At 42.3% G+C, this 26,840-nt stretch overlaps 3 protein-coding genes across 3 annotated transcripts; 1 reads left to right on the forward strand and 2 right to left on the reverse strand.

Annotated features, from left to right (window-relative positions):
* The first annotated feature begins 1,737 nt into the window (after positions 1–1,737).
* On the forward strand, positions 1,738–6,082 carry gnat2 (guanine nucleotide binding protein (G protein), alpha transducing activity polypeptide 2). The gene is made up of 9 exons (XM_085927986.1): positions 1,738–1,843; positions 2,975–3,017; positions 3,270–3,411; positions 3,730–3,887; positions 3,975–4,103; positions 4,165–4,294; positions 4,369–4,522; positions 5,201–5,409; positions 5,918–6,082. The coding sequence occupies exons 1-8, from the start codon at positions 1,738–1,740 to the stop codon at positions 5,389–5,391; spliced, it is 1,053 nt and encodes a 350-aa protein (XP_085784112.1). The 3' UTR covers positions 5,392–5,409; positions 5,918–6,082.
* A 497-nt stretch (positions 6,083–6,579) lies between these two features.
* Positions 6,580–21,372, reverse strand: gnai3 (guanine nucleotide binding protein (G protein), alpha inhibiting activity polypeptide 3). Its single transcript, XM_085927971.1, has 9 exons — positions 20,856–21,372; positions 13,837–13,879; positions 13,314–13,455; positions 13,077–13,234; positions 11,375–11,503; positions 10,793–10,922; positions 10,553–10,706; positions 9,670–9,870; positions 6,580–8,186 (listed from the first exon to the last, which is right to left on the reverse strand). The coding sequence occupies exons 1-8, from the start codon at positions 20,971–20,973 to the stop codon at positions 9,680–9,682; spliced, it is 1,065 nt and encodes a 354-aa protein (XP_085784097.1). The 5' UTR covers positions 20,974–21,372; the 3' UTR covers positions 6,580–8,186; positions 9,670–9,679.
* Positions 21,373–21,717: 345 nt separating this feature from the next.
* Positions 21,718–26,581, reverse strand: gpr61 (G protein-coupled receptor 61). The gene has a single exon (XM_085914512.1). The coding sequence runs from the start codon at positions 26,460–26,462 to the stop codon at positions 25,065–25,067; it is 1,398 nt and encodes a 465-aa protein (XP_085770638.1). The 5' UTR covers positions 26,463–26,581; the 3' UTR covers positions 21,718–25,064.
* Between the last annotated feature and the right edge of the window lie 259 nt (positions 26,582–26,840).

The following is a 26,840-nucleotide window of genomic DNA, read 5'->3' on the forward strand; positions in this document are numbered from 1 at the left end:
TCACATTCACAACAGATTGATTAAACACTTACAAAAATATGTTCAAGAAGGACAATTCAAACATCCATCCATTCATCCATACCAGCCAATCGCAGGGCACAAAAGGACAAACAACCATTCGCACTCACACTTAGGGACAATTTAGGGTGCTCAATCTGCCTACCAAGCATATTTTTGGAATGTGGGAGAAAACCAGAGTGGCAGGAGAAAATTCACACGGGCACGGGGAGAACATGTATACTCCACACAGGGAGGGCCAGAGGTGGAATCAAACCCGCACCCTCATAACTGTGAGGCATTCGTGCTAACCAGTGCCCCACCGAGCCACATCAATTCAAACATAATTTCCGTATTAAATTTGATTCATATTGTTTCTTTTCTAATTCCGTGAGAGGGCAATTTGGGGGTTTTCATTAACAGTAATCATTCAACTGCTAAAACAGAATTTAAAAAGATTTTAACTTGTGTGTCTCCCGCCTCTCACCCAAAGTCGATTGAGATAGTCTTCAGCTCACCCACGATTCTAATGAGGGTAAGCGTTTTGTTTGCTTATTTATTTATTTATTTATTTATTTATTTATTTATTTACTTTTTTTTAATAAATTATTTTCTTGTCGTTCTCTGGTTTTCTCTTCAAATGTAAATCTGTCCAAATCCATATTGACCATTTCAATGAAATCCTAGCACCAAATGCAACAGTTCTATCACTTTGGGAGACTAAATGTCACAAAGGCTTCTGGCGTCATTTGTGGCCCAAAATATACTGCTTCTCTGTCTGTCAATAACTAACAACAGCATGTCAAGATGGCCCACATGCACAGCTGGACCCTGATGGACTGACGCCCATCTTATGGTGGGCCTGTTGCCACAGCCACATTCATCTTCACCTCATAACATCTCACCCCCTCAACATAAAACACACATTGATTTACAGAGGGATTATGTAACCTATAGCGCACGCATTTAGGTCATGCGAGCGCTCACATCCAACCAAATAACCCGGTGCGGCGGCAGTTGCTCTATTTAGCAGTCACCGCACCACCTGAGATTTAAACGTCTTAACTGTAAGGAGTTTAGGAGACTTTAATGCCGCTCTCCTTGTTCATCCATGTGACCAGAGTCAAGAGTACAACAGGAAGTGAATGCAATTTGTCTCAAAGACACATCACCCACAATCGTTACAAATATTTTCAAACTTGATTTTTTTTTTCACCGATTGAGGTGCTCTACAAATTATATCATCAGTGTGCTGAAGCTCCAAATATAGAGCACACATACTAATGTGCGTAAAATATGTAGCGCATTCTTTGCTTTCTGTTACACTCAGTTTGTTAACAAATAATAATAATAAATTGGATCGTTTGCTCCAATCCAGAAGAAAACCTGCAACTCACTACAATTGAGTGTTTATACTCTCGTCTCCTCTGACTTGACAGCATTTACATTCATTAAGATAATTAGATTGATTGGCCAATCAGGAAGCGGGCTAAAGGGTTTAAGAAGAGGGAATTAAAGACTCTCTCTGTCTGTCCCTCTACTACTCAAGAGCTGCTGTCCCATCATCTACTTGCCAGCCAAGATAGAAAAGCTCAAGCACCTCCCTTCCTTCAAATCTCCTTCCTCTCGGAAATCTCCATTTGGCACGATTAGTGCAACACCAGGATTCTCTGCAACAGCTCACAAAGGGCCGGCAAAATTTCTTTCCTTGAGGATCTTGAGTGTGAGGAGGCAGAAAGAATGGGCGCTGGAGCGAGTGCCGAAGACAAAAAGTCCAAGGAGTTGGAAAAGCAACTTCAAGAGGATGCTGACAAGGACTCGAAAACGGTCAAGCTTCTGCTGCTTGGTAAGTGACCACCTGAAGGCTCACCAGGATCCCTCACGCAATGAATGACATTTTCCGACAGATGGAAACAGCAGAGAAGTCCGCCTGCAAGCTGGAAGCGCATGTCAAAAAATACATTTCTTTGATTGGTTTACCAACAGAAGGCTTATAAGGATTCTCCAAGGATTGCGAAAACATTGATTTGAGTCAGAGCCAACGCTGCCGTACAAAAACTTCTCATAGTGTAGAAAGATTGTGATCCAGGCTGGCTTGATACTTATGAAAAAGAGCCTGTCACAACTGCTTACGACTTAGCCAAATGAAAGAAGCGTTTCTTTGGGGGGGAGGGGGGGATTTGCAGGCTTGTTCCTGCATAAAACTTCACATAATTTTAATGGTAAGGTGACACCTGGGCACTCCAGTGAGTGGATGAAAGAGATTAAACAGCAACAGTGAGTTGAGTCTGCAGGTCCAGCAGATTAATCAACAACATTGAAACAAGAACAATCTGCCAATCAATTTAAGTTTGCAAGCGTCCAATTATATGTAAATATTCTTACTGCACTTTGAGTGTGACAAGGGTGCACAAATTAGCTGCAAAGACGTTTCGGTTCTTATGTAAGGGCGTTGGTGCTTAAAAGATCACAGCCTTTGGTCTAAATGAATCACTGTACAGCAGCGATACGCCAATCCAATTAACTAACAGCTTTAGAGCAGATCCACTTGCGCAGGCCTCTGCTGATCCCTCAGATGACAAAAAAATGAACCTCTGTTACACTTTCACCTATTTGCAGCAGTCACATTCGTCCATCCAAGCAATGCACCTTCAAATGCCAAAATGTCTTGTCTGACAGTCAGCAAATACAACAAATTTAAACAATTCACCAGGCTCCCTTAAAAAAGGGTTAAGAATGTGGAGTTACTGTGTCTTTAATGTGTGAATTGTTTAGTAAACACTGCCTATGAGCTGTTTTGTCATCTAATTTTGAGACGTGTGTCCTTGTGTAACTAAGCAAAGAAAGCTTTCTAGTCAATTTTGGCAAAACTATTCCCTTAAGTTGCTCAAAAAGACATTCTTCTGCCGTTTATGGGCCAAACAATGTCCACGCTGACGAGAAACAGCATCTGCTAAACATTATGCTCTTGTTGCAGGTGCTGGCGAGTCAGGCAAAAGCACCATTGTCAAGCAAATGAAGTAAGTCAACATACAATAAATTGCATTGTGTCAGCACGAAACAGTCATAGTGGGCCATGAGGTTTTTGCAATCGTATTGGTCTGTTGTTGCTCAATATGTCAAATATCCACTTTGTCACCACTGTTGTTTGGAAACAGTGTGAATATAAAATTTTGTCTTTTTACATCAACTATAGCCAGTGTTATTCCATTGCTTGGGACGGAATGGATGCAATTTGCTTTCAAACTCTTTCTGCTCCACCTTGTGTACAGGATTTTACATCAAGGTGGTTACACAAAAGAGGAACAATTGGAATTCAGAGCCATCATCTACGGCAACATCCTGCAGTCTGCTCTGGCTATCATCAGAGGCATGGAGATGCTGGGGATTGATTTTGGCGCTCCTTCTGCACAGGTCTCAGATGACACTAGGACCACTTGAGCTTTACCTTACAGTGCAAAATCCAATATGGGATGCCTGTTGCCCTTTTGTTTGTATTTATAAGGATTATAAGGATTATAAATAACTGAAAATTGTTTTACAAACAAGTTCCCCATACAGCAGATTACAAACTGAATCCAATGTGAATTTAGATGTGTTTTGTTGTTTCAAAATATTGAGGACAAACTCTGAATTTGACCACTTCCACTTTAGAGCTTCCCCAATAGTACTTCAGGGAACTCGCATAGGTATTTTGGCTCTGACAGGATTTTCCTTATCTAAAACCTGCAGGAGAACGCACAGAAGCTGCAGAACCTGTCCGACTCCATCGAGGAAGGCACAATGCCTACCGAGCTGGCTGATGTCATTCAGAAGCTGTGGAAGGACTCCGGCGTGCAGGCTGGCTTTGAGAGAGCCGCCGAGTTCCAACTCAACGATTCGGCCGGCTAGTGAGTCTGCGTATTTAGCTCTTGAAAAGCAAACAGATGTAAGCTTTGCATAGGAGCAACAGTGAGCTGTTTGTGTCTATCCTTTAGCTACCTCAACGAAATGGACAGAATCGGCAAACCAGACTACCTCCCCACCGAACAGGATGTGCTGCGATCTCGAGTCAAGACAACTGGTATCATTGAGGAACAGTTCTCCTGCAAAGAGCTGCACTTCAGGTGAGGAAACCGTCCTCCCGCCTTTCACAAGCCAAACGCTAATAGCCTCTTTGGCACGCAGAATGTTTGATGTGGGAGGCCAGAGGTCCGAGAGAAAGAAGTGGATCCACTGTTTCGAGGGCGTGACATGCATCATTTTTTGTGGCGCCCTCAGCGCTTACGACATGGTGCTGGTAGAGGACGACGAAGTGGTAAGTTGGCCCACGAGCCGTGAAGAAGGACCTTAAAAAAACAGTGACTGATGCTCTTCAACTTTGACTTTCAGAATCGAATGCACGAGTCTCTTCATCTATTCAACAGTATCTGCAACCACAGGTTCTTTGCGCTGACCTCCATCGTACTGTTTCTCAACAAGAAGGATCTTTTCGAGGATAAGATCAAGAAGGTCCACCTGAGCATCTGCTTCCCAGACTATGATGGTAAAAACAAATATGAATTCAAATTCACAAAGCTTCTTCATGGCTTTATGTCTGATTATATTTGGTGTGCAGCAGTTTGTACACACACTGAGCACATTTTAGTTGCGTGTGTCCCAGCCAAGGTGCAAACACAAACATCTCATGGCTCACCACCAATCAACACCCCACAAGTGTAGTTCAGGGGGGACAGTCTGGAGATCAAGTCAGATTCAGATGGTTTGGACATGTGCTGAGGAGGGACCATAGGGAGAATGATGCTGAGGATAGAGGAGAAGAAGAGGGAGGCTGAAGAGGACGTTTATGGATGTGGTGAGGGAGGACATGCAGGTGATTGGTGGGACAGAGGAAGATACAGAAGACAGAGTGAGTTGGAAACAATTGATCTGCTGGGGCGACCACTCACGGGAGCGGCCAAAAAAAGAAGACGGTCCCCAACAGTATTTATTATAAAGTTGTTCCAATTTAAATGACAGTTTTAGTTTTTCTCGATTGAACTACCTGGTCAAGAAAAGGTTTAGAAATAGACATCACAACAATTGACTTAGGTTAGGTGTCCTGGCTGGTCCAGTGGTATCAATAGGACAGTCAATCTTTTACAGATTGTTATTTCAAAGTACCAGACAGCTTTGTGTCTGAATCAATGCAAAAATCAATGAATGAAACGTTTGTGTGTTGTAGGCCCGAATACGTACGACGATGCCAGCAACTACATCAAGGCGCAGTTTGAGGAGCTGAACATGAAGAAGGGCGTGAAAGAAATCTACTCCCACTTGACCTGTGCCACAGACACAAAGAACGTTGAGATTGTGTTCAATGCCGTCACAGACATCATTATCAAGGAGAACCTTAAGGACTGCGGTCTCTTCTAAGCAGTCCCAAAGTCGTAGGTATGCCAGTACCCAAACGTGACATGACGCACACAATGCAGTCTGAGTCTTGTATCCAAATGAAAGCGGACATTCATAACCGATAGAGAAAGATTATCAGACAGGAGGTCACGCCATGTGATTTTAACATCTGAATCAATTTGCTAATGTTTGACTGTTAGGAATGGGGAAAGCAATGAAATATGTTGACAGGGCATTCAAATAAAAAAGGAGAAGATGTAGCATTAGCACAATAAATCAGTGAAGCCCGTTTTTTTGTTTTTCTTAACTATCTCCCTCACCAGTGTTCACATGCTTGCAGTTTTATATTTTGATTGTGGCGCAATAAAGATGAAGCAAGCCATCCTCCATCTTTACACAAGATGCCAATCGGCTCTCCATTCACAATTTGTATCAATTTGAAATTTGGTGGGTTCGTGAAGAGGCGAGTCAAGACATTTGATTTCGTATACTTGAGCAAATGTATCACTGCAGCAACTTTGAATTCTGCTTTGTCTTCTCTCTGCAGAACTTCACTTCGTCCCTCACATACTGGCACTAACTGAAATGTGTACCAATGGAGCAGCAAGGATCCTCTCTATTTGTTGTGTTCATGCCAAGTGACTGTCCAGTCTCACATTTTTCCTGCTACACAGCTCATGTCCAACTGGGTCGAGACGCCCTACTTAACGGACATTCAGGTTTCCACTGGTTCTTCGGTTGCGAAAAGAACCCAGCAGCAGCTGGTATTTGAAGAAGACACAATTGCTTCCTTTGCCCATCCCCTGTGAGCTTGATTAATAATACGTTATTTTGAACGAAAGTCAGTGAATCCAGAGTTAAAAGAGTAATGTTTTTGTGTAGCACCATTGCATCGTTTTTGTTTTTGAGTATTGTAGTCGGTGGTCTTGATATAATCGTAAGACGTTGCAGAGCAAATATCTGAAATTATTCCCCGTGTTTGCAGAATGTCCAGATTACAAACCAAATTGTTTATGATTTAAAATAGTGCTGATGCTTTCTATACAACTGACCTATAAAGAGAAAAATACATTTCTGTTGGGCAAACAAGTTAGACAAACATTGTACATAAGAGAAGTTAATTCATACTTGTTTTGAACGATAACAATGTATATGTTACATATATTGTATATATATACACAAGAGAGCGAAAGAAAAAGGCAAACAATATAGAAGGGTGTTGCTTTATTACTAAAAAGGGAATGAACATTTACAGTTTGTCCTTTCTTATAAAATGTAGAGGCATGAATTAAAGCTGCATCACGCATCTCTGTGAACTGTGTTTTTTGTTTTTACTGTCACCATTCATTGGCTACAATGCACTGAAATTAGTATTATTGACAGGCTTGGAGAAATTTGGGCTGTACATGTACGTATGTACGTATATAAACAATGAGATCTTTATACTATATAGCCAACATTCAGCCTTCCGCCGTATAGCCACAAAACACAGTGGACTACAGACGCCATCAAAGGAAACATGTTTATTCAATTCAACATTCATGTATTATTTTTGTTCAGTGGAAAAAAATGAAGCAAAGTGAAACAACCCGCCCCCGTCATTTTAAAATGGTGAAAGCGGAGCGTTTATGTATATCCACTGAGCGAAGCACATTCGCAACAAAGGTGTAAATGCGGTCAGATGCACTATAAATAAGCTAACGTCTGGTATGGATGGGATTTCTTGAGTATAATTTGCTCCCAACACAGTAGTTAAAAATATTTGTTGCAGTCAGCACGTTCCTTATTATTTATTCACGTGCATATGTCAAAGTACATTTTGTTCCCTTAGCACTATTTACATGTATTAGTTTCCATTCGCTGCTGTTTTTACAGTTGTTGACGTTTATGCCATGTTGGACTTCACGGGGATTGGGTCAATATGCTTCAAACGGGTCCATATAAATATCGTTTCCCATTTACATTGCAACGTTCAGTGCTTTGTTTGAAAGTAGCCGTTCTAAGTCTTCAAGGTAGACATTGGCCGTTTGGTGGGAGGTTTTCATTTAAAACAAAACAAAGGGAGGGCAGCTTTTTTCCCCTCTCGATTAATGCTGTTAAAATGAGCCAATATAAATGCAGAGCAAAGACATGCAAATTCTAAATGGGAAAAATAACTGATAGGACTTCTTTGAACAGGACATGGGGGAAATAATAAAGGCTTCCTTCGTATGAGGTGGTAGATGTGAAACAAAAATGCACTTTTTACATCATTTGGGGGAAAATGTCTTCACTGCCGAACATCCTAAATGGAAAAACATTAGCCAAGAAATTGCATAATCTCCCTTTATGCACTCAAGTGCAGTGATGTAATTCAGTATAGTAAACAGACTGTGCCGCTGTGGGATATATTAGACTGAATACTAAGTAAACCCAGAACCTATGCAAAAAAATATGTCCTCTACATAACTTATGGCATTCATATATTCCAAAGCAATGCTGTGAGCCAGTTTCAAAATAACAGCTCTATGATCCAAATAATTAACACATCAGCTGTTTAAGTGTGAAAAAGTGACATACTGTAAGGCTGGCATTACCGGCGCTGGATGCAAAGACCCACAAGAACTCACAGGGATTGCTTCGCTGTCCGCTCTTACAAATCTCTTCATTCCAGCAAAAACTCAGCCGAGACTGAAAGGTATCACGATGCAAGTCCTCACAACGGTGGACGCAACAGTTGCTTAACACAGTTGCTTAGTTCCTTTGTAAAAACAAGCACTGCACCTCTTGAAGATAACGCATAGCAGCCAAGTTGACCAGAGTCCCCCTTGTGACACCTGCAACAAATATGACATAAGTTTAAGAAATAAGAAACAAGTTTTACATCAATTTCTTGTGATTGTTAAAATACATTATACATAGGTTTTGGGTCGCAAGTCAAAATATGCATGGATGCAACCCTGTGACTAAAACCTTTCATCCATCGAAAGAAACAAAACGTGAGCTGCATAACTCCCACCTAAGTCATCTTTTTGATACTTTTTCTCCCAATGTTTTCAGCCATAATGGAATGTGTCACTCAAACCAACGCAACACACATCAGCAGAAAAAGACATGTCATCAAAGTCAAAGTTTTCTTCATCAAAGTCAAAGTTTTCATTTTTAAAAATGTATGCAACTAACGTTTTTCTTATCCAGTTAACATAACAGCTACATTACTTAGCAAGTTGTCTCAATACAGTAGAGATTTTCCAGGTGTGTCTTTAAGGATGCTCAGTTTTGCACGCCAGTTGCTGTGTCTCTTTTTAATATTAGTATTGCATTTATTTACAGCCCTGTCTGCTTGCCTCACATTTTTCCATTCTGCGTCATCTCAAACATTCAGACTGTGATAGCAGTTGTCACACATCCTGTGATCTGAGGCTGTTGCAATACTGGAAGTCACGCTACAGTACATGTAAAACCTGAGTAGGGTTGTAGCAAATTAAGAGTCAAACCATTGTGTAAAACAAGAGATCTCAGCAAATATAAACTGACTCATACATATGGAATATTAAGGTTATTCATAATGTATCGTGTTAATAAGGGCAAGTGCTATGGATAATGGATGGTAGTAATTGGATTGATATTTTCATTTTTATGCACATAGAGAGTGTTAGAGATGTTCCGACTCTAACTTATTGTGCAAGAACCACACGAGACAGTATGCCCTTTTGAACACTTGCACGTGGAGAACTTGTTCGTCATTGTAGATACAACAATGTCCGAACAAATTCTGCAAGTGGAGAATTTGTTCGTTGCTGTAGACACAGCAGTGTCCGAACAAAGTCTGCCGTTGCATTCATGCAAGACAGTATTTATTGAGAGAAGAAGGGTGGGGGTGACAATTTACATGTGTGGTGGCCAAGGTGGGGGTGAAACACCTGGCCTCTGATCACATCATAGCGGGGGATGTTTTACGATGTTGAGTAGACAGAACAACTTTGATTGCGTCTTCTACAATTGGTCAATCAGTGCAAAGGATCTTAGCACTTTGTTCTACTCCTTTGTTAAGACAGGACAAGCTTAGGTTAATTATTACTGATTACATTCCAACATAATATGATCAACCTAATCTATTCAACCCTAACAGAGAGGTCACCTCTCTTTGCATTACCTGAACTAAATGAAGATACCACAATACGCCATAATATTCACAATAACTTCAGTCCAGCTAAAAAAAATTTTTTTAAAAAAGTGAACATGCACAATCTCATGATCATCAAATGACTCCTTGATACCAAGCAGACATATTAGATGTGAAATCAGTGCTGCTCTGACCTTTGTAGCTTCAGTAGAGCCCGATGTCCCCCAGGTTGATTTTGATGATGATATCAGTAACTACATCAAACACAAACTGCACGTGCTTGGTGTCTGTGGCACAAGTGAAGTGGGTGTAGATCTCCTTGCAGTCCTTTTGTTTATTTAAGTCTTCAAACCGGCTCTGGATGTACCCTGCCGCCTCCTCGTATGAGTTCTCACCTTCACACACACATGAAAAAGTAGTACTATTTGGAAAAACAGCAGCAGAGTGGTTTCAACAAAAATCACAGTGAACTATAAATGGGTGTACATTCTATCACGTACAACGAGAACATCATCACGAGAGGGAAACGATAAAGCAGATCCCATTAAATTGTTTAGAGTTGAGTCTGAAATACCGCTGTGTTATGCTGGTGTTTTTGTTTGTGTTCACATGGGTGTAATATCAACAAACTCCATGAGGGGAGCATCATCAGCTCAATGGGATACACTGGTCGGCCACATTCAACATCTTACAACTCGCTGGAATCGATACAAATACGAATTTGCCTTGTTAAATATGGAGTCAGTAGCTGGAAAAGAATTAGGAATCAAATGTAGATCAAAATGTGTTTGAGGATACAGTTTCTCACCTTTTAAATGTAGGGCAAATTGCAATAAATAAAAAAATTTCACCGTAGAACCTATTTAAAAAACGTCTTGTACCTATTTGTGTGCTCTGACAAGCAGGTAAGGGTTCTTCTGGGGTTAACGCCAGAGAGAATCTAGTTGGCAAATTTCAATCAAGTGTAAACCTTTAATTTCTAAAAGGGTAATGGCTAATCTGGATACACTGCTCACAACATATTATGTTTGTATCAAGCAACTTGACATAACACAAAAATTGACCTCTTCAACCGACCTGTGTACTCCGGGTAGCAGATTGTGAGCGGACTCTTGGTGATCTTCTGTTCAAACAGGTCCTTCTTGTTGAGGAAGAGGATGATGGAGGTGTCTGTGAACCACTTGTTGTTGCAGATGGAGTCAAACAGCTTCATGCTTTCGTGCATGCGGTTCTGAGGGGAAAAAGCGAGCAACACTTCTTACATGGCAACATGGGTTTGCATTCCAGATGGGGAAGGAAACTAGAAAACTAACAAACCATCTCCTCATCCTCAGCCAAGACCAGATCGTAGTCATTGAGAGCAACACAAAAAATTATGGCTGTGACTTCCTCAAAGCAATGAATCCACTTCTTCCTTTCTGAGCGCTGACCTCCCACATCAAACATCCTGGACACAAAGAAACCAAGGCTGCATAATTATAATTTCTTTTCCAATACCATTAAAGCCATGCATTTTTGAAAATGAGCTTGCTTTTTTTTCAAGAACATGATTTATATTTCTGTTAATAAAAATGCCATGGAATACAATAAAATGAAATTACACACAGGCTTAAAATGTACCCCGACACAAGCAACAATTGCACAAGTCAGAAACACAAAAATGTTTCATAAGACAAAGGAAAGAAGGAATAATTTCTTGTCCGCAAAAATAAGCATGTGATAAGGGTCTATATATTTCATCTCTGTCTGCAGTTTTCATTTAATCAAATATAGGATCAATTGTCTCACAACGTACGACTGGCAAGAAAAGAGCGAGGATGGAAGCTGACATTCAAACTCTCTTGTGGACGGCAGACAATTTTTTTAATGGCCATTTGTGTGCCTGGAGCTCTTACTCACTTAAAGTATAAATCTTTAAAGGTGAAGTGAGTTTCCACAATGCCTGTGGTCTTGACGCGCGTCCGCAGCACATCCTGCTGGGTTGGGATGTAGTTGGGCTGACAGAGCCTATCAAAATCGTTCAGGTAGCTGCGGCACAAGAAATATGCAAGTTAAAGTGCATTTAGGTGATTTAATCACATTGCAAGTCTAGCTGGGATACACGTACACAACATATGTTAGGACATATTTGCTAATATTATACATCTTGATTTAGCTCTTAATAGATTGAAGTCAAACTGCTAACTAATGTCGCTTGAAACAAAATTGCATTAAAATGTTTCCAAAGATGTGAGACAAGTGAAGATTTTGTTCCATGAGCATGGGTTTCATAGACTGCTACTAAATACGGGCTCATATTTGGGTGGTCGTTAAACACTGGCTCTTTATGAGATGAGTGAGAACAGACCGACTCCACTGGTCCTTGTCTCGCTGTGTGGAGACAAAATGCACAGGAGAGCCATGACCGGTTGGCTGTTTTCAAAACAAAGCGCATGTCTATCACTGCCAGGTCAGGTCTTCACGGTGGCGCAAACCGCTCAGAAATGCAATTGAATTTGTGTTTTGGGCACTTTTGTCAGCGGGTTTCCAATACTTGATTACAGCTTAACCTCTGAGCTGGAAAATGATTGGTTGTGAGCCGCTGGTACTAATAGACCTCGGTCAAATCTATTACACCCATAGGAAATAACTGAAAAACTAAGTTCAAAATGTTGCAATCATGAAACCTTTATTACCAGTTGAGGAAATTATGACTAAACATTGTAAAGTCCTCAACTGTAATACCGTTAAAGAGGCAATAGAACATCCTGCAGCTCCTCCCTGTCAAACTGGACAAAGCTTGTCTCTCCGTAGGGATGTATCACTTTCAACGTACACCGTTGACACCAATTACTGTCCTTTTGGGCTGGGCTTTGGGCATTTTTGGTGGGCTTATCATAGAGCACTATTGATGTGCCCCACAATTGACTGGCTGTAGTACCCTACCTGCCACCCAAAGTCATCTGAGATTGATCCTAAAGACGAAATGAAAATGGAAGCACATCAAACACCAAGCACATATGCGCTGGGTGTCTGGATGTGAGCAGGATAGGGGAGACCATGAGAACAATCTAAGTGGGCAATGACTATGAAGAACTATGAGGAAATGATCATGTTATTGCCATGTTAAAACACTTCCAAAATGCAACATTTTGCAATCAACAACAGTTTGAGAATGCTTCAAGTCATGCTGTCTTTACAGCATACGCACAACAAATTGCTATGTTACAGCAACATGGCTGTAGGTGTTTCTTCCCTCTTCTTGCTAAGGAATGCAATCAAGCGAGGAACAAGCGCTCACAGCGACCTTTAAAAACAAGACACGTCTTGCCTCCTTTTGGTTCAAGTGGAAACACTGCACCAATGAAGAAGATACGCGACTCTTATTAAAAGCTGGCGATATGAAACGTTGCATTAAAGCTACAGAAAGACAGATAAGAATGCCACTGGAAACCATTGAGGATACCCGTGGAATAAAGATCGTGGGAAATAAAAATCAAGGTTGAGTAGAGGCAGCCAGAATAAAATATTTCCTTATTTCTGTTTCATTCCTACTTTCCACAGTGCAAGAGGTGTGAGCACAGTTCAGTGGAAACCAATAAAATTGGTCGATGGCTCTCACTATGCAGCGGAGTCGTTGAGCTGATACTCTCGCGATCGGTCGAAGCAGGCGCGTACACCGCTGTCGCCCCACAGCCGCCGGATTGCGCCACTGAGCTCCGCCGACATGACTCCCTCCTCCGCCGAGCTGGCGAGCGCAAACAGCTGTCGGGCATCGTCCTGAGAACATACGCATTCCTTTGTGTCATATACAGCTCACAACATGCACGTTCAAAGGTTCTCGGCGTTGTTAGCTCACCGCCCGGGACTCGTCACCAAAGTCTATCTTTAAGCGCCCCATTGCTCGGATGATGGCCATGATGGACTGGATTGTGTTGCTGTACACCACAACTTTGTACTGACGGCATTCCTCCTCTGAGTAGCCATCTTCGTGAATGATCCTAGCAATAAAAAATATAATAATAAAAGCTTTCAGGCTGTATAAATATTTCAAACGGTGAAGAATGGCTCCTCCTCAAGTGAGACATGGTAGTGATCAGCAATGTTTGATGAAAGCTGTCATTAGAGCTGGGATTTGCGCTCTTGTGCGCGTTCAGCATGTCTAATGTGGGAACCAGGGGGTTCTATTCATGTCTTGCCAAGTTATGACTGGCCTTGGTGGCCTTTGTTACATATGTTCTGCAAAATGTGGGGCTTTTTGCTTTGCCCGGGTGCATCAAAATGAGTCTGCGTGAGTCATTTCCACATAGATGAACCCTGTTGGTTGCCACAGACAACAAGGCTCATAACAAAAAAACAACTTGTGTGTGTCTCATGCTTACTTCATTTGCTTGACTAGTGTGCTTTTCCCTGATTCACCAGCACCTGGGAATGAGATAAGCAGCAATCATATTAGATCATAGGCATGCAACTTATTCTGCTCGCGCCCAAGTTACATCTCATGCAATATGCATATTTGTATTAAACTGTAAAGATCATTGTGACTTCCTTCAATAAAAAAACAACAACTCCATTTCAATGTAGCCTGAAGGTTTCATCTACAGTCAGAATGTACTAAGTTGCTTCAGCGCTCCAGTGACATACTTTGTGTGGTATTCAAGTCAGCGATGGAAGTCGGTTTACGCAAACAATTCAGACATTAGGGGTGTTGCAATGAATGTTGGGAGGATCACTTCCCAAAACAAACCTGAACCAAATTTCAACACTAAGCTACACAGGATGCATCTGGCTGACTGAGCGTTTTGCTTCCACTCGCGAGATAACAGATATCTGACCAGAGAGAAGAGGAGAAAAAAAAACACTATGAAAACACACATTTACTATTGTAATGAGTCGGTGTGATAAAAATAATGAGGTAAAGAAATTTAATTTATATTTATTTATTTATATATATATTTTTTATACACATTGACTATTGTAATGAGTTGGTATGATAAAAATTAGGTAAATGAAATTTGCATGCTTATATTATTATATTAGGTGGCTCAGTAGCGCACTGGGTAGCACGTCCGCCTCACAGTTAGGAGGGTGCGGGTTCGATTCCACCTCTGGCCCTCCCTGTGTGGAGTTTGCATATTCTCCCCGTGTCCGCGTGGGTTTTCTCCGGGCACTCCGGTTTCCTCCCACATCCCAAAAACATGCTTGATAGGCCAATTGAGCATTCCAAATTGTCCCTAGGTGTGAGTGCGAGTGCGAATGGTTGTTTGTCTCTGCGTGCCCTGTGATTGGTGGGCAACCAGTTCAGGGTGTCCCCCGCCTACTACCCGATGACGGCTAGGATAGGCTCCAGCACGCCCGCAACCCCCGTGGGGACTAAGCGGTTCAGAAAATGGATGGATGGATGGATATTTTTATATTATCATTGTGGTGACTCAAGGCTAGTAAGTTTGTCTCACAGCTTTAAGGCTCTGGATATCCTATGAGGAGTTTGCATCTTCCTCCAAAATTCTAATTATCCATAAGAGTATATTATAAATGAATACTGGTGGGGTCCCAAATTATCCTGCATAAAAGCAGGGTGCTTACTGGAAGTTAGAAATACAAACAAAGAGTTTGTATTCATTCGTTATATCTATTGACATTCTGATATCCCACACAACCTGGACAAAAGTCAGCTATGTGATCCACCACAGTCTCATTGTTGGACACTCCATACCATGACCTTGATTCATCTTGAATTACAACCCACAACTGTACAGGGAGCCATGCAGCACTATCACGATTCTTTACTGGCACCCTATATTAGGGCAGAGCAGAATTCGTGTGCATATAAATACATGATCTAGAGTTGTGTTGTATGTATGTATAAAATTCCCCAATCAATATAGTGCTGTCTTTGGACCAATTTATGTGCATCTGTCTGAGTTCATTTTTTGTTCAGCTCCCTGTTCGTTACGTCCTTTTTGCCATTTAAACAGCTTAGTCACTAAGCTGGGTGTGACTGACATATGCCAATACTTCCAGTTACGATTGAGTCCTATGAATGAAGTCTGTCTGCCAACAGGAGAAAAAAAAATCCAAACTTTTCAAGTGATCTGCATTGCTATGTCGACTGGATCAGTGGCCCTCAACCCCCAGGCTGCAGTACCAAAAAGGCCATTTGGTACGGCATTGCGCAGAAAGACTGAACAAGAACATTTTTATTGATCAAGTTCTGGGGGAAAAAAAGCTTTGATTTGAAAATCACGTACATCTGCCCGTGCTTTGATCCTCAAGTTGAATCTCTTGGCCAGGTGAACCAGTAAAAGGTTCTGCACAAATGCTTTTATTTGGATGTCATTGTCACCTCAAGATGGGACCGACTCTTTGAAGACAAACACATGCAGTGCTCTCATTAATTAAAATATGTTCAGCACAAGGTGAGGTTTCATTTTCAACATTTGCAGTAAAGTACTTCATACTAGTAGATGCCATTTGCTAGAGCTTCAGTTAATGTTTGCAATGTTAAACCCCAAAAATGAGGCAAACACATTGAACCCTGTGTCTCGTTCCGTCCCATTTGCTGCATTTTGAGGTGATTATCAAGCATGGTCTCCTGCCAGGCCAACTTGACACAGGCATTCACAACCGGCCAAACGGATGCAAGAATAACTACCAAGGCTCATTTAACAAGAATTTGGGAGAATTTTTTTGGGCGGGGTTGAATCGCTGTTTGTGGTCTAACGAGGACATTTTCATTGGTGGGATGTGTTATCGTTCCAGCTTTGTGGTTTGGTGCAGCAACCCCTATGCCCCTCTTTGTTTTTTCCTCATCCAAGAAGAAAACCTCACTCCTCAACATTGTGTTCACAAGCATACAGTGATAATTGTCAACATTGCACCAGTACATAAACTAAGTCAAGGTAACAGCGAAGCAGTCGCAAATGTATTTTCATGTGGAAGCAATTTGAGGTTTGATTTTTTTTTAGTGTGCATGGCCACTCACTGTAATGCATTTTAACGGAGTGTGCTCAGTGCTCAGTGGATATATAAAGTCTAAGCACCCCAGTTTAAATTCTAAGTTTTTATGATGTGAAAAAAAATCAAACAGGAAATAGCATTAATGCTATTTTCACTAACAATGTGACCTACATCCTATAAAGCTCAAGTAAGAAAAAACCCCCAAATGAAATCAGAAGAAAAATAGAGTTTTAATTTCATTTTTTAAAGTGGCATTTTAACAGTGGTGTGTAGACTTATATACACTGTAGATAGCAGTAGCAGATTCCCATCAGTTTGCAAGAGATCATGTTACAGAGGCTTTCCTCCAGAAAGGTCACTCAATGCAGGTCAGTTTTCAGCAGTGCTTGCTAAAATGATTGCTCAACATGAAGTGCCACAAAATCTCCTGTCCTGTATATAAAGTATAAAAAAAAAGCATACTTGCAATGTTGCAATTTGCATCTTTGGCCCACCAGCTGATTTGTTGCGCTTGCCAACCTGTCACACTTTACCTGCCTATCTGCTTATTTTAGCACCAGCCTAGATGATTGCTTACATTCCTGACTACTGTAACTGTGTCTTCATGCGCAACAACTTGATTTGCCTTGACAAGAGAGTCATATTGTTTACTTTCCAATACCGTGATGTCACACTGAGCCAGCCACACATGGTGGGACTCAACGATTATATGCCATCCTACAGTGGCCAAGGGTCCTGCAATGAGTTTTCATGGGTTACTGATCCTCTGCGATTAGTTTAGTTTTGATAACAAACTGGAATCACAACTAAATAGCAAATGCACAGATATTATTTTATTACAATAATTATAATTAAAATGGGACAAGGGTGGCTCGGTGGGTTAATGGCTGGCACGACCGCCTCACAGTTTGATGGGTGCGGGTTCGATTCCACCTCTGGCCCTCCCTGTGAGGAGTTTGCATGTTCTCACCGGGCCCGGGTGGGTTTTCTCCGGGCACTCCGGTTTCCTTCCACATCCCAAAAACATGCTTGGTAGGCCGATTGAGCACTCCAAATTGTCCCTAGGTGTGAGTGCGATTGCGAATGGTTGTTGGTCTCTGTGTGCCCTGCCATTTACTGGCAACCGGTTCAGGTTGTCCCCCACTTACTGCCCAATGACTGCTGTGATAGGCAACAGCACGCCCGCGACCCCCATGGGGACAAGCGGTATAGAAGGTGGATGGATGAAAATGGCACAGGCTCATTCAAAACAAAATATACATGCAGGGTACCGAGAGAGATGCAGCTTGCTGCTGTCAATACTGTTTATGAATGTATTGTGAATAGATGTTTTTAAAAGTCATACTTAACTATATGTCTATTTTTATATTTACACAGTCTGTAAAAACAAAAGTCTGGAGAGACTTTCTGCCGTCGAATTGGAAGCAAAAGTGCGGTCAATGGATGGGGCTATCAATGACAGCAGCCTCTCATATAGCCACTCTCCTTTCTTCTCATCGTTTCCTTGATCGTATTCTCTGCTGACAGAAATATACTGTAGGTAGAGTGGCCAAGGCAATCCATTTTTTTCTTTGAAAATCCTACTATGTGTTTTGTGGTTCACCAAACTAATACAGTATATGTGGCGCTAAAAAACACTGTTTCCCAATACAATCACCTTTTTTTTGCCCTTTGTTGGTGTGTGTGTGTGTGCAAAGTTCAATCGCCAGGTATACGAGGGTCACTCGCTGAATGTGATTAATTTGTAGGTAATTCTAGTTCAGCCACATCGCTAAGCGTGCGGCTGGATTTAGTGGTATCGTAGATCTGTCTACCAGAGCAGTGACGTGAGTACATTTTATTTGTATATTTGACAGATGGATGTGGCAACAGTTGTGTGAATTGAGTAGCGCAACAGACCCAGCAAACAACTTTGTAGGGATAGGTGTGAGCCCAGTTTGACTATTAAGAGAAATAAATTGGTAAGTCCTTGACCCTTGTGCACAGTGTGTCTCTCAGTGCACAAAAAGATGCTGTCCAGCGAACCGGGCAAGATCAAGACGCACGAGAGATTCATTGCGGGATCGCTTGCTGGAGCAACAGCCCAAACGGCCATCTACCCTATGGAGGTGATGAAGAGTGGCAAAAAACTGTGTCCGACATCCAAGGCCCAGATTGTGAAGAACTGTAACAATAAGCGGAACCAACTTCCAACTAACATACACATGGAACCAAAAACAGGTCACTTCTGCTTTATTTGGGAAAGCTGGTTTCAGAACATTTCTGTTTAAAGAAAAAGCATTGACAAATGCCAATGTACTGAGAACAGTGCCATCCAACTACAGTGGAGCCTCAGTTTTCGAACACAATCCGTGTTCGTGAATCGTTCGAATTTCAAATAATGTTTTCCCATTACAAATAATGGGGAAAAAAATTAATCCGTTCCAAGAAAAAGAACTCCCCTTTTTAAAGCATTTTTTTCATTTGCACATTTCTTTACAATCACGCAACTGCAGAGCACCGCCGAACGCGCAACCCTAGCGCGTAACTGACCGCTCAACTGCACCGCATTATTGTGAGAGAGCCGTCGCTGAAATTTAGAAAATATTTTTAAGGTCCTGATGTACTTTCCAAAATTTAAGTGGACCTCTGTGCGCAGGAAGTTTAATTTTGTCCGATCGCGCAACTGCAGCGCACCGCCGAACGTGCAATCATAGCGCACCATAGCGCGTCACCAACCGCGCAACTGCACCGCGCTGGTCGCATTATTGTGACAGAGCCGTCGCTGAAATTTAGAAAATATTTTAAAAGTCCTGATGTACTTTCCAAAATTTAAGTGGACATCAGTGCGCAGGGAGCTTAATTTTATCCGATCACGCAACTGCAGCCCACCGCCGAATGCGCAACCGTAGCGCGCCGCCGACCACGCAACTGCACCGCGCTGGTCGCATTATTGTGACAGAGTGGTCGCTAAAATGTAGAAAATATTTTTAAAGTCCCAATGGTCTTTCCAAAATTTAAGTGGACCTCAGTGTGCAGGGAGCTTAATTTGGTCCGATTGCACAACCGCCCGCAGCGCGCCGGCCGGGCGCTCACTGTGGCATTGCTTTAGGAGCATCTTTGTGTTTTAGGATGGCTTTACTGCTCCTACTTGCTTCATTTGGAGGCATGATTAGAGTTGATGCAATCCTCAGAGTAACGAGAATATAATAACGAACGGAGTCAGTTGGCATGCGGGTCCTCTCGGCTCATCTCGCGAGGTTCGACAAGCGAATTTCGTCCGACATCCGAAGCAAAAAAAATCTTGAACTTTTTTGTTCGAATACCGAATTGTTCGAGAACCGGGACGTTCGAAAACCCAGGCTCCACTGCAATTTTGCATGATTGTGTGATCCTCACTAACAGCGTCAGTGCGTGTACATCTTAATATGGACACTGTAAGTAGGCCAAGCCAGTTCATCACATACTATATCATGGATCTGAATGATCTTTAAGCCTACATGCTACATTCAAGTCAAAAAGGTCATTTGTTAAAGACATACCAACAAACCATACAAATTTACAAATTTGTGAATTAGAATTGTTAATTAAGATCAAAACTAATACGGTTGCCTACAACCACGCATTTTAATAATAAAAAAAGAAAAAATACAATGCCTTTAGAGTTATTAATTGGAGGAATTTTTTTTTTTTTTTTTTTTGCTTTGTGTTGGCAGCAAAATTGTTGGCTGCTCAAATACAGTAAAGAAAAGGGGAGCAGATACTGTAATACCCTCACATGTGGGCATGGGAAGCTACAGGCATTGATGCACTTCCAGCTGTTTCTACAATTAGAAAAACAGTAAAACACACACATACAAAATGGGAACAGTTGCAACTTCTCGTGTAAACTCTCAACTCACGCTCCTGAACACTCACTAGGCCACACCTATTAAAGGGACAGAGCCAACTCACAAATTGTTCTGTACATATAGTAATTACACATTGTGAAGCCAGTTTATTTATTTGTATTTTCTTGTATGTAATAGTTGTTATACAGTGCATACAAATTTCTGTAGTAAAAAACATGATTCTTATTGCGTCTAACCCGGTTTGTGTGTCTCTGTGTATGTCCAGGGGGGTCGAATAGATTACGCGTCAATGACATTTTGGCTTTTCTATACCAGTATAAAGAGTTAGGCCCTTGTTCAAGGAACTAATAAAACCCGAAAGTCAAGACACCGCTGGATGTGTAATTTAGGAAACTTTTGACCCAGAAGCATCCAGTGCAGATCTGACTGCAGTGTCGCCAAGAGCATCTGGTTTACGCCTCCAAAACGCAATAAACGAGGATAAATGTGCTGCAAGCAACACACTTTGATTAAATCTCATTCAAACGCCCGATTTCAATTCGCACACTGGACACCAGTCCGTCGACCAAGGCTTGGTGAGTTCAAAGCCCAAAGGACAAAACGTTACTTACCGAGCAAAAGAAACTTCACTTCTCTCACCAACTTCTCCCTGTCATCTCGCAGGTTTTTATCGATCATCTTGCTCCTCTCCATCGCAGCTTTGTCTTCGGCGCTGATGGTACAGCCCATTGTGACTTCCAAACTACTTTTCCCGATATCGTCGTCTTGGGCTTTTTTTCAGCGGCTCATGGGTCGTGTGGAAAGACGCCCAACTGTGTGAAGTCTAAAGAGGAGTTGATGCGCTGTTCGAGCTTTAGTCTGATGCTCAACTCCACCCGTATCAGCCACAAGTGTCCCCCAAGAGAAACAGAGGAAACGCGTTCCAATGAGGTGTTTTTCAAAAATATTTGGAAGAACGAGCAATTTCTAACAGTTTTTTTCCCCGCAATTTTGATCACAAACTCTAAAATATTTACAAACGCTTTTGGCATGAATAAGGATTTTGAAAAAAATAAAGAGCGTCCTTTCGCCTTGAGAGTGACAGTGGCTGCTGCTGCGCAGTCGCGCCCTATTCCAGCGGATCCAGATGTAATCTGAAAGGCGAAAAAAAAAGGGGGAAAAAAGGCCCTCCCTATCGGCTTGATGGGAAATGTAGGCTAAATAGTTCAAAGCAAAAAGCACTGCCTGACCATCCGGTCCATGTGTTTTGCGTAAACTACTACACGGGGTCATTTGACAACCAATGATAAGGTGGCATACAAAATAGATAAGACGTCTGTTTTTAACTGTTTAAATTACCTAGTCAGGATGACGGGTCGTGTTTTTGTGATGTGACAGCACCTCTTAGCGGATTTACGCACAACTGCAACACATATTCTGAATGGATGGAGACATTAAACATCAATCAAATTGGCAAGACAGATTTTCCAGGTAATTTGCTTTTATTTGACCAGCATTTGAAATTAAAAAGTTGAACGTGTGGCAGGGTGGAATAGTGGTTAGCACATCTGCCTCACAGTTATGATGTGACCTTCAACCTTGACCCACTTGTGCGTTAGCACATTCTCTCTGCTTACGTGGGTTTTTTGATGGGGTGATAATTGGGTTCCCACATCGAACATATATGCAGAAACAGAGAGAAAGCGAGAGAGAGCGCGAGAGAGAGTGAGCGAGAGAGCGAGAGAGAGCCGTGACATTTTCAAAGGCTGTATATTCGTGTCCACCGCATGCCGAGCGCGGTGTTCTAACTGTGCACCCAACGGGTGAGGTCTACTTTAGTTTGGTATTTTTGCAAACACATGCGGTGAGTTAGAAACGTGCAGTTTGTGCCATTGTGGGTGTGAACGCAGCCAATGGATAATAATGTGTTGAAAGAATCGGTTGGTTGGTTTCAGCAGGTGTAAAGGTTGCGTTACGCTCAGCCACCAAATTGAGGCGCACCGAGGGCGTGTCAAAGAAAATGCCTTCAACCCGCCCAGTATGGCGCAGAGCCATCTGCCAAATTCCCTAAACGAGGCTTGCACCGGCACGAAAATCAAGACGCAGCGATTGTGCGCAAGCCCATCTACGCTGTCAACAAATATAGAGCCCTAAATCTTACGTGGTTTTAAGCATGGCCAAGCTTCCTCCGATACCGACAAAATCTTAAAAAAGGGAAAAACTGTCAACTGAAAAAAAGAACGAGATCAATCGTTTTTATAGGGCTGACAAGCAGAATAGGCTACAGAGTAAAAACATTTTGGCACAAACAAAAAATGCTGAGATAGTGGCTTCATCATAACCATTAATTTATGTGAAATTACATCGATTGAACTGAGATGTTAGACTGAGATTATCAAAACGAAAAAAAAAAAGCTAAGGCAAATTAATGCCACAAACCAGTATGATGCAGCAGTCTTGAATTCTAGTTACAAATAAAACCACATGAAAATTGTAGAACTTTGCAGCTGGCGGTGAGTTTGGTCTTGTGCAACAATAACAAAATCAATTGACTATTTCTTTCATCATGTCTCCCTGTAACAAAGGTGTTAGGGTTGATAGATTAGTTTGATCCTATGCTTATGTTGGAATGTAACCTGTAATAATTAACATAGCTTGTCCTGTCTTAACAAAATAGTAGAACAAAGTGCTAAGATCCTTTGAACAGATTGACCAACTGCAGAGGAAGCAATCAGAGGTGTTCTGTTTACACATCATCGTAAAACAGCCCCTGCGGTGACCCCCTGAGAGGCCAGGGGTTCACCCCCACCTTGGCCACTGTGACCCCCGCCCATTTCTCTCAATAAATACTCTCTTGCATGGTCGAAAGTCAGATTTTGTTCGAACTTTGCTGTACCTACAGTAACGAACAAATTCTCCACTTGCAAGTGCATAAAGGGCATACTGTCTCCCGTGTGGTTCTTGCAAAATAAGTTAGAGTGAGAACATCTCTAACAAAAGGGACCATTTTTTTTGGCTCTGACTTTCAGCAGTGTGTGAAATGTTCTGTAGGTTTTGAGTCACCAGTCTTGTGATCAAGCTACTTAGTTGTCCATGATAGACTTAGGCAACATAAAGAATGAGTTTAGACAAGACAAAGGCCTAATATATAAACAGATTGTGTATCATGTCATTTTTCTTGGAATCAGTCCCAACTTGTAGAAAGTGTTTGTGTATTCCACCTGAGATGCGAGACTTCCATTTGGCAAGCTAAATGAGGCCAAAGGCTCACAAATGCGTATGCATTGTCACAACGGCACGTTTATGTAGCCACAACAAGCTTGTGTCAATCACAAACACAGAAGCGCTCTTATGCTCCTGTGTACCTGTCAACATGCAGCACTATATTACACAGTAAGAAAGACAGTAAGTAAAGTCTCACTGTAACCAAACAGCCACAATCCAATATACTGCTTTTATATGCTGTACTCGAATCGCAACATACGCTTGTCACTGGCATGCTACAGCAAAAAATAAATTCTGCATGGGAACATACACGTACTGTACTGAGCAATAGTTATAGTTCCTTACAATCCAATAAGAAGCCTGAGTATTAGATTAGTGGTCCCCAACCTTTGTTGGAAAAGAGAAGCCACACCTTGGCGACTGATTAACATGAAGGGCTAGCAATTTGATATGTGCTTCCAGAATAACAACTTTGCTCAAATTACCCTGAATAATGTTATTATTATACTGCATGGTATTATTACTAGTAATGGAACAACAGCAATATTTTGATGTTAAAGTTGCCACAATATTGTCATCTTTGTTTTACAATCTTAAACCAGCACATCTCTGTCCAAAAACAGCATTGTGAACTCCACTATATAGATCATGTTGCGCGACACCACTGAGGATCACATCATAATAAAAGAGCTGGGCAAGCCTATTTCTGTTCAAAAACCCAATATTATTAGCTTTGTTTTTCAAAATATTTTTCTCCTACAATATCGTACAACTTTCTGAGGTTCATATTGTAATATCTTATTGTAATGTTTGGATATCGTTGCATCCCTAACTATTATTAATAATGAATTATATATTCATTTATGTGAAGACGCTGATCCCATTAATGATTGCTTACATAAATTTGGAAACAGATGAACATCAATGTACAAAACTTTGATTTTATAAATCTCTTCAAGTGTTCACGACTTCAAATGAGCACATTGACAACCATATTATGTCTTATTATTGGTTAGCTGTGTTCAGAACAGGCCGGCAGCTACTCATGTGGTCCTTGTGGGCTACCTAGTGCCCGTGAGCACCAAGTTGGTGACCTCTGGCATTTATTGCACAGGAGGAGACATTTTTCTGACTTAGCGCTAAAACACTGTTTGTCTGAGGGGACGGAGGGTGCAAGATCACAAGTCTCACAATGTGGAATGATTTTGGTGAGGAGATGATAATCACAAGGCAGATATAAAGGCTAAACATTGGAACAAAAAATCAAGGGAGACCATTATAAATACACACCGACATCACTCACAAAACAGCAAACCGCATTTCTCTCTTAAACAATCAATGCCGCAGGACATCAAGTGTGGGAGAAGGAGAAGACGCGCATGATCTATTGTATTTATCAATGATTTTCCACGGAATTTCTCCCCATTTTCTCATAAAGATGTTACATAACTAAATGTAGATCAGTGGTTCTTAAACCCCACCAGTTTCAGATGCGCATTAACCGAACCCCTCTTTAGCGATTTTTTTTTTTTTTAATTCAAGATGTCGATGGACAATTGGTGCATCAATTAAAATGAAGTCCTTAACTCGATTATTAGATCATATGGGCGGGGCAGCTAAATCTCTGGTACAGTTTTGGAATTTCCCAGTGCATGGAGTTGATTGTTCAGTTTTTGATGTTGTATCAACTCTGAGGTTTCTTCAAGAATTTGCCCTGGGTTGTGGAAGTCAGCTGGCGTGTTCCGCAGAGCAGAAGATTCCTGTAGGCCTTCATGTTCCGTCTCCTCCTGACGCACTCGGCTGTGAGCATTACATGGCTCCAGATTGCACGCCGTGCCCTGAAGGAACTGCATGAAGTTCTCCTCGATGGAGGCCTCACGGCTGGGCAGCTGTTCTCCCAGACCGGATCCAGCCCGCTTGAAAATGCAGGCCAGGTGGCGGCCGAGCTCCTCGCGAATCTGACGATTGAGGCAGCCGTAGAAGAAGGGGTTGGAGGTGAAGCAGAAATAGCCGATCCACGTGACCACATCCTCCAGCTGGGCCAGCGAGGCAGATGAGGTAGAAACCACAGCCAAATAGAGATGGAAAGAGAAGTATGGCAGCCAGCAGCAGAGGAACTGCCCTCCCACCGCCACCAGAACCACGGCGGCCTTCCCACCACTGAAGGTCCTATGGGGAGTGTTGCGGGAGCAAGTTCCTCCGAGGCTGACGGCCATAGTAGAGTGGCTGCTGGCGGATTCAGAGCGTTGCCGGGGCGTGTCCATCCAAGTAGGGAGTGGGCCATGCTGCATGGCTGCCACTCGGGCCACCTTGAACATGTTGCAGTAGACAACCAGAATAATTAACATAGGACACAGGAAATAGATGAATGTGAAAAAGACCATGAAGATCAGACGTGTGGTTCTCCCTCCTGCCCAGTGGAGGGAGCAGTGTGCCTGACCAGGGATGGACAGTTGACTTGAGGGCACAGCCTGGTTTCCTTGGAGCAACCACCCAAGGAAAGGCAGCAATGACATGACAATGGCTTTAATCCAGACCCCCACCAATACCATCACCACCACCCTGACTGTCATCTTCACCTCGTGGCGCATGGGGTACACGACGTAGTAGTAGCGTTCCACGTTGATGGCACAGATGGTGAGGATGGCCGCGCTCACCAGGCAAACGCTCAAACAGAGGTAGCTTCGACAGATCACCTCGTCCGCCAACACGCGATTGGGCACCATTCCGAGAGGCATCAACACCAGCGCTGCCAGCAGGTCCACCAAGCACAGATGGAACACAAAGGCGAATTTGCGCAGATGTGGTGTTTTTCTTATGATGACCATCACGGCAAGGTTCCCCACCACAGCCAGGATGTCCATGATTAGCATGGCACAGAGAGTTAAAGACGATTTCACATCTAGTCCAGCTTGGCTCACGTTGGAAGCATTTGCTTGTGGTGAGAGGGCAACCGAGGTGAGTCCCAGGAAGGAAGCATTGCAGGAGGCACTCAGTGTGACAAGGTTTTCCATGAGAGTTTGGGATGAGGAGGATAGAGTCCGCTGAGTATCACGGGCTCATCACCCATCCTCCCCCACCGTAGGGTACCACAGAGAAGCGCAAGAAGTTAATTCTTTCATGGCAGCCGGAGCACCAAAGGTCTCGACAGGATGCCCCGCTTCCCTGAAGATGGAGCCACTGGGATACTCCACTAAAAAGGGTTATCTGGGCAGATCTGAAAGAAAACACACATTTTCAATTACATAGAAGATGCAGTGTAGGAGATGTGCAAGGGTTGATATTTGTGACCTAAACCTTCATTCACTCAAAATAAGAACAATAACAGAAATGCGTGACCAAAAATTACGGATGCAAGCGGCCAAAATGAATGTCAAGACAAAAGAAGAGAA

This window comes from Syngnathus leptorhynchus, chromosome 1 (genome assembly GCF_054491065.1).
Source record: "Syngnathus leptorhynchus isolate UIUO chromosome 1, UIUO_Slep, whole genome shotgun sequence".
In the NCBI taxonomy this organism is placed as follows: Eukaryota; Metazoa; Chordata; class Actinopteri; order Syngnathiformes; family Syngnathidae; genus Syngnathus; species Syngnathus leptorhynchus.

Excerpts from the sequence above, each read along its gene's own strand:
- gnat2 (XM_085927986.1), top strand. The coding sequence starts at position 1,738 with ATGGGCGCTGGAGCGAGTGCCGAAGACAAAAAGTCCAAGGAGTTGGAA. Across the intron at positions 3,412-3,729 it reads TTGGCGCTCCTTCTGCACAG|GAGAACGCACAGAAGCTGCA; the intron begins GTCTCAGATGAC and ends TAAAACCTGCAG. Across the intron at positions 4,295-4,368 it reads TGGTAGAGGACGACGAAGTG|AATCGAATGCACGAGTCTCT; the intron begins GTAAGTTGGCCC and ends TTTGACTTTCAG.
- gnai3 (XM_085927971.1), bottom strand. The coding sequence starts at position 20,973 with ATGGGCTGTACCATCAGCGCCGAAGACAAAGCTGCGATGGAGAGGAGC. Across the intron at positions 13,456-13,836 it reads ACACTAGTCAAGCAAATGAA|GATCATTCACGAAGATGGCT; the intron begins GTAAGCATGAGA and ends TTTTATTGCTAG. Across the intron at positions 10,707-10,792 it reads TGGCTGAGGATGAGGAGATG|AACCGCATGCACGAAAGCAT; the intron begins GTTTGTTAGTTT and ends TTTTCCCCTCAG.
- gpr61 (XM_085914512.1), bottom strand. The coding sequence starts at position 26,462 with ATGGAAAACCTTGTCACACTGAGTGCCTCCTGCAATGCTTCCTTCCTG.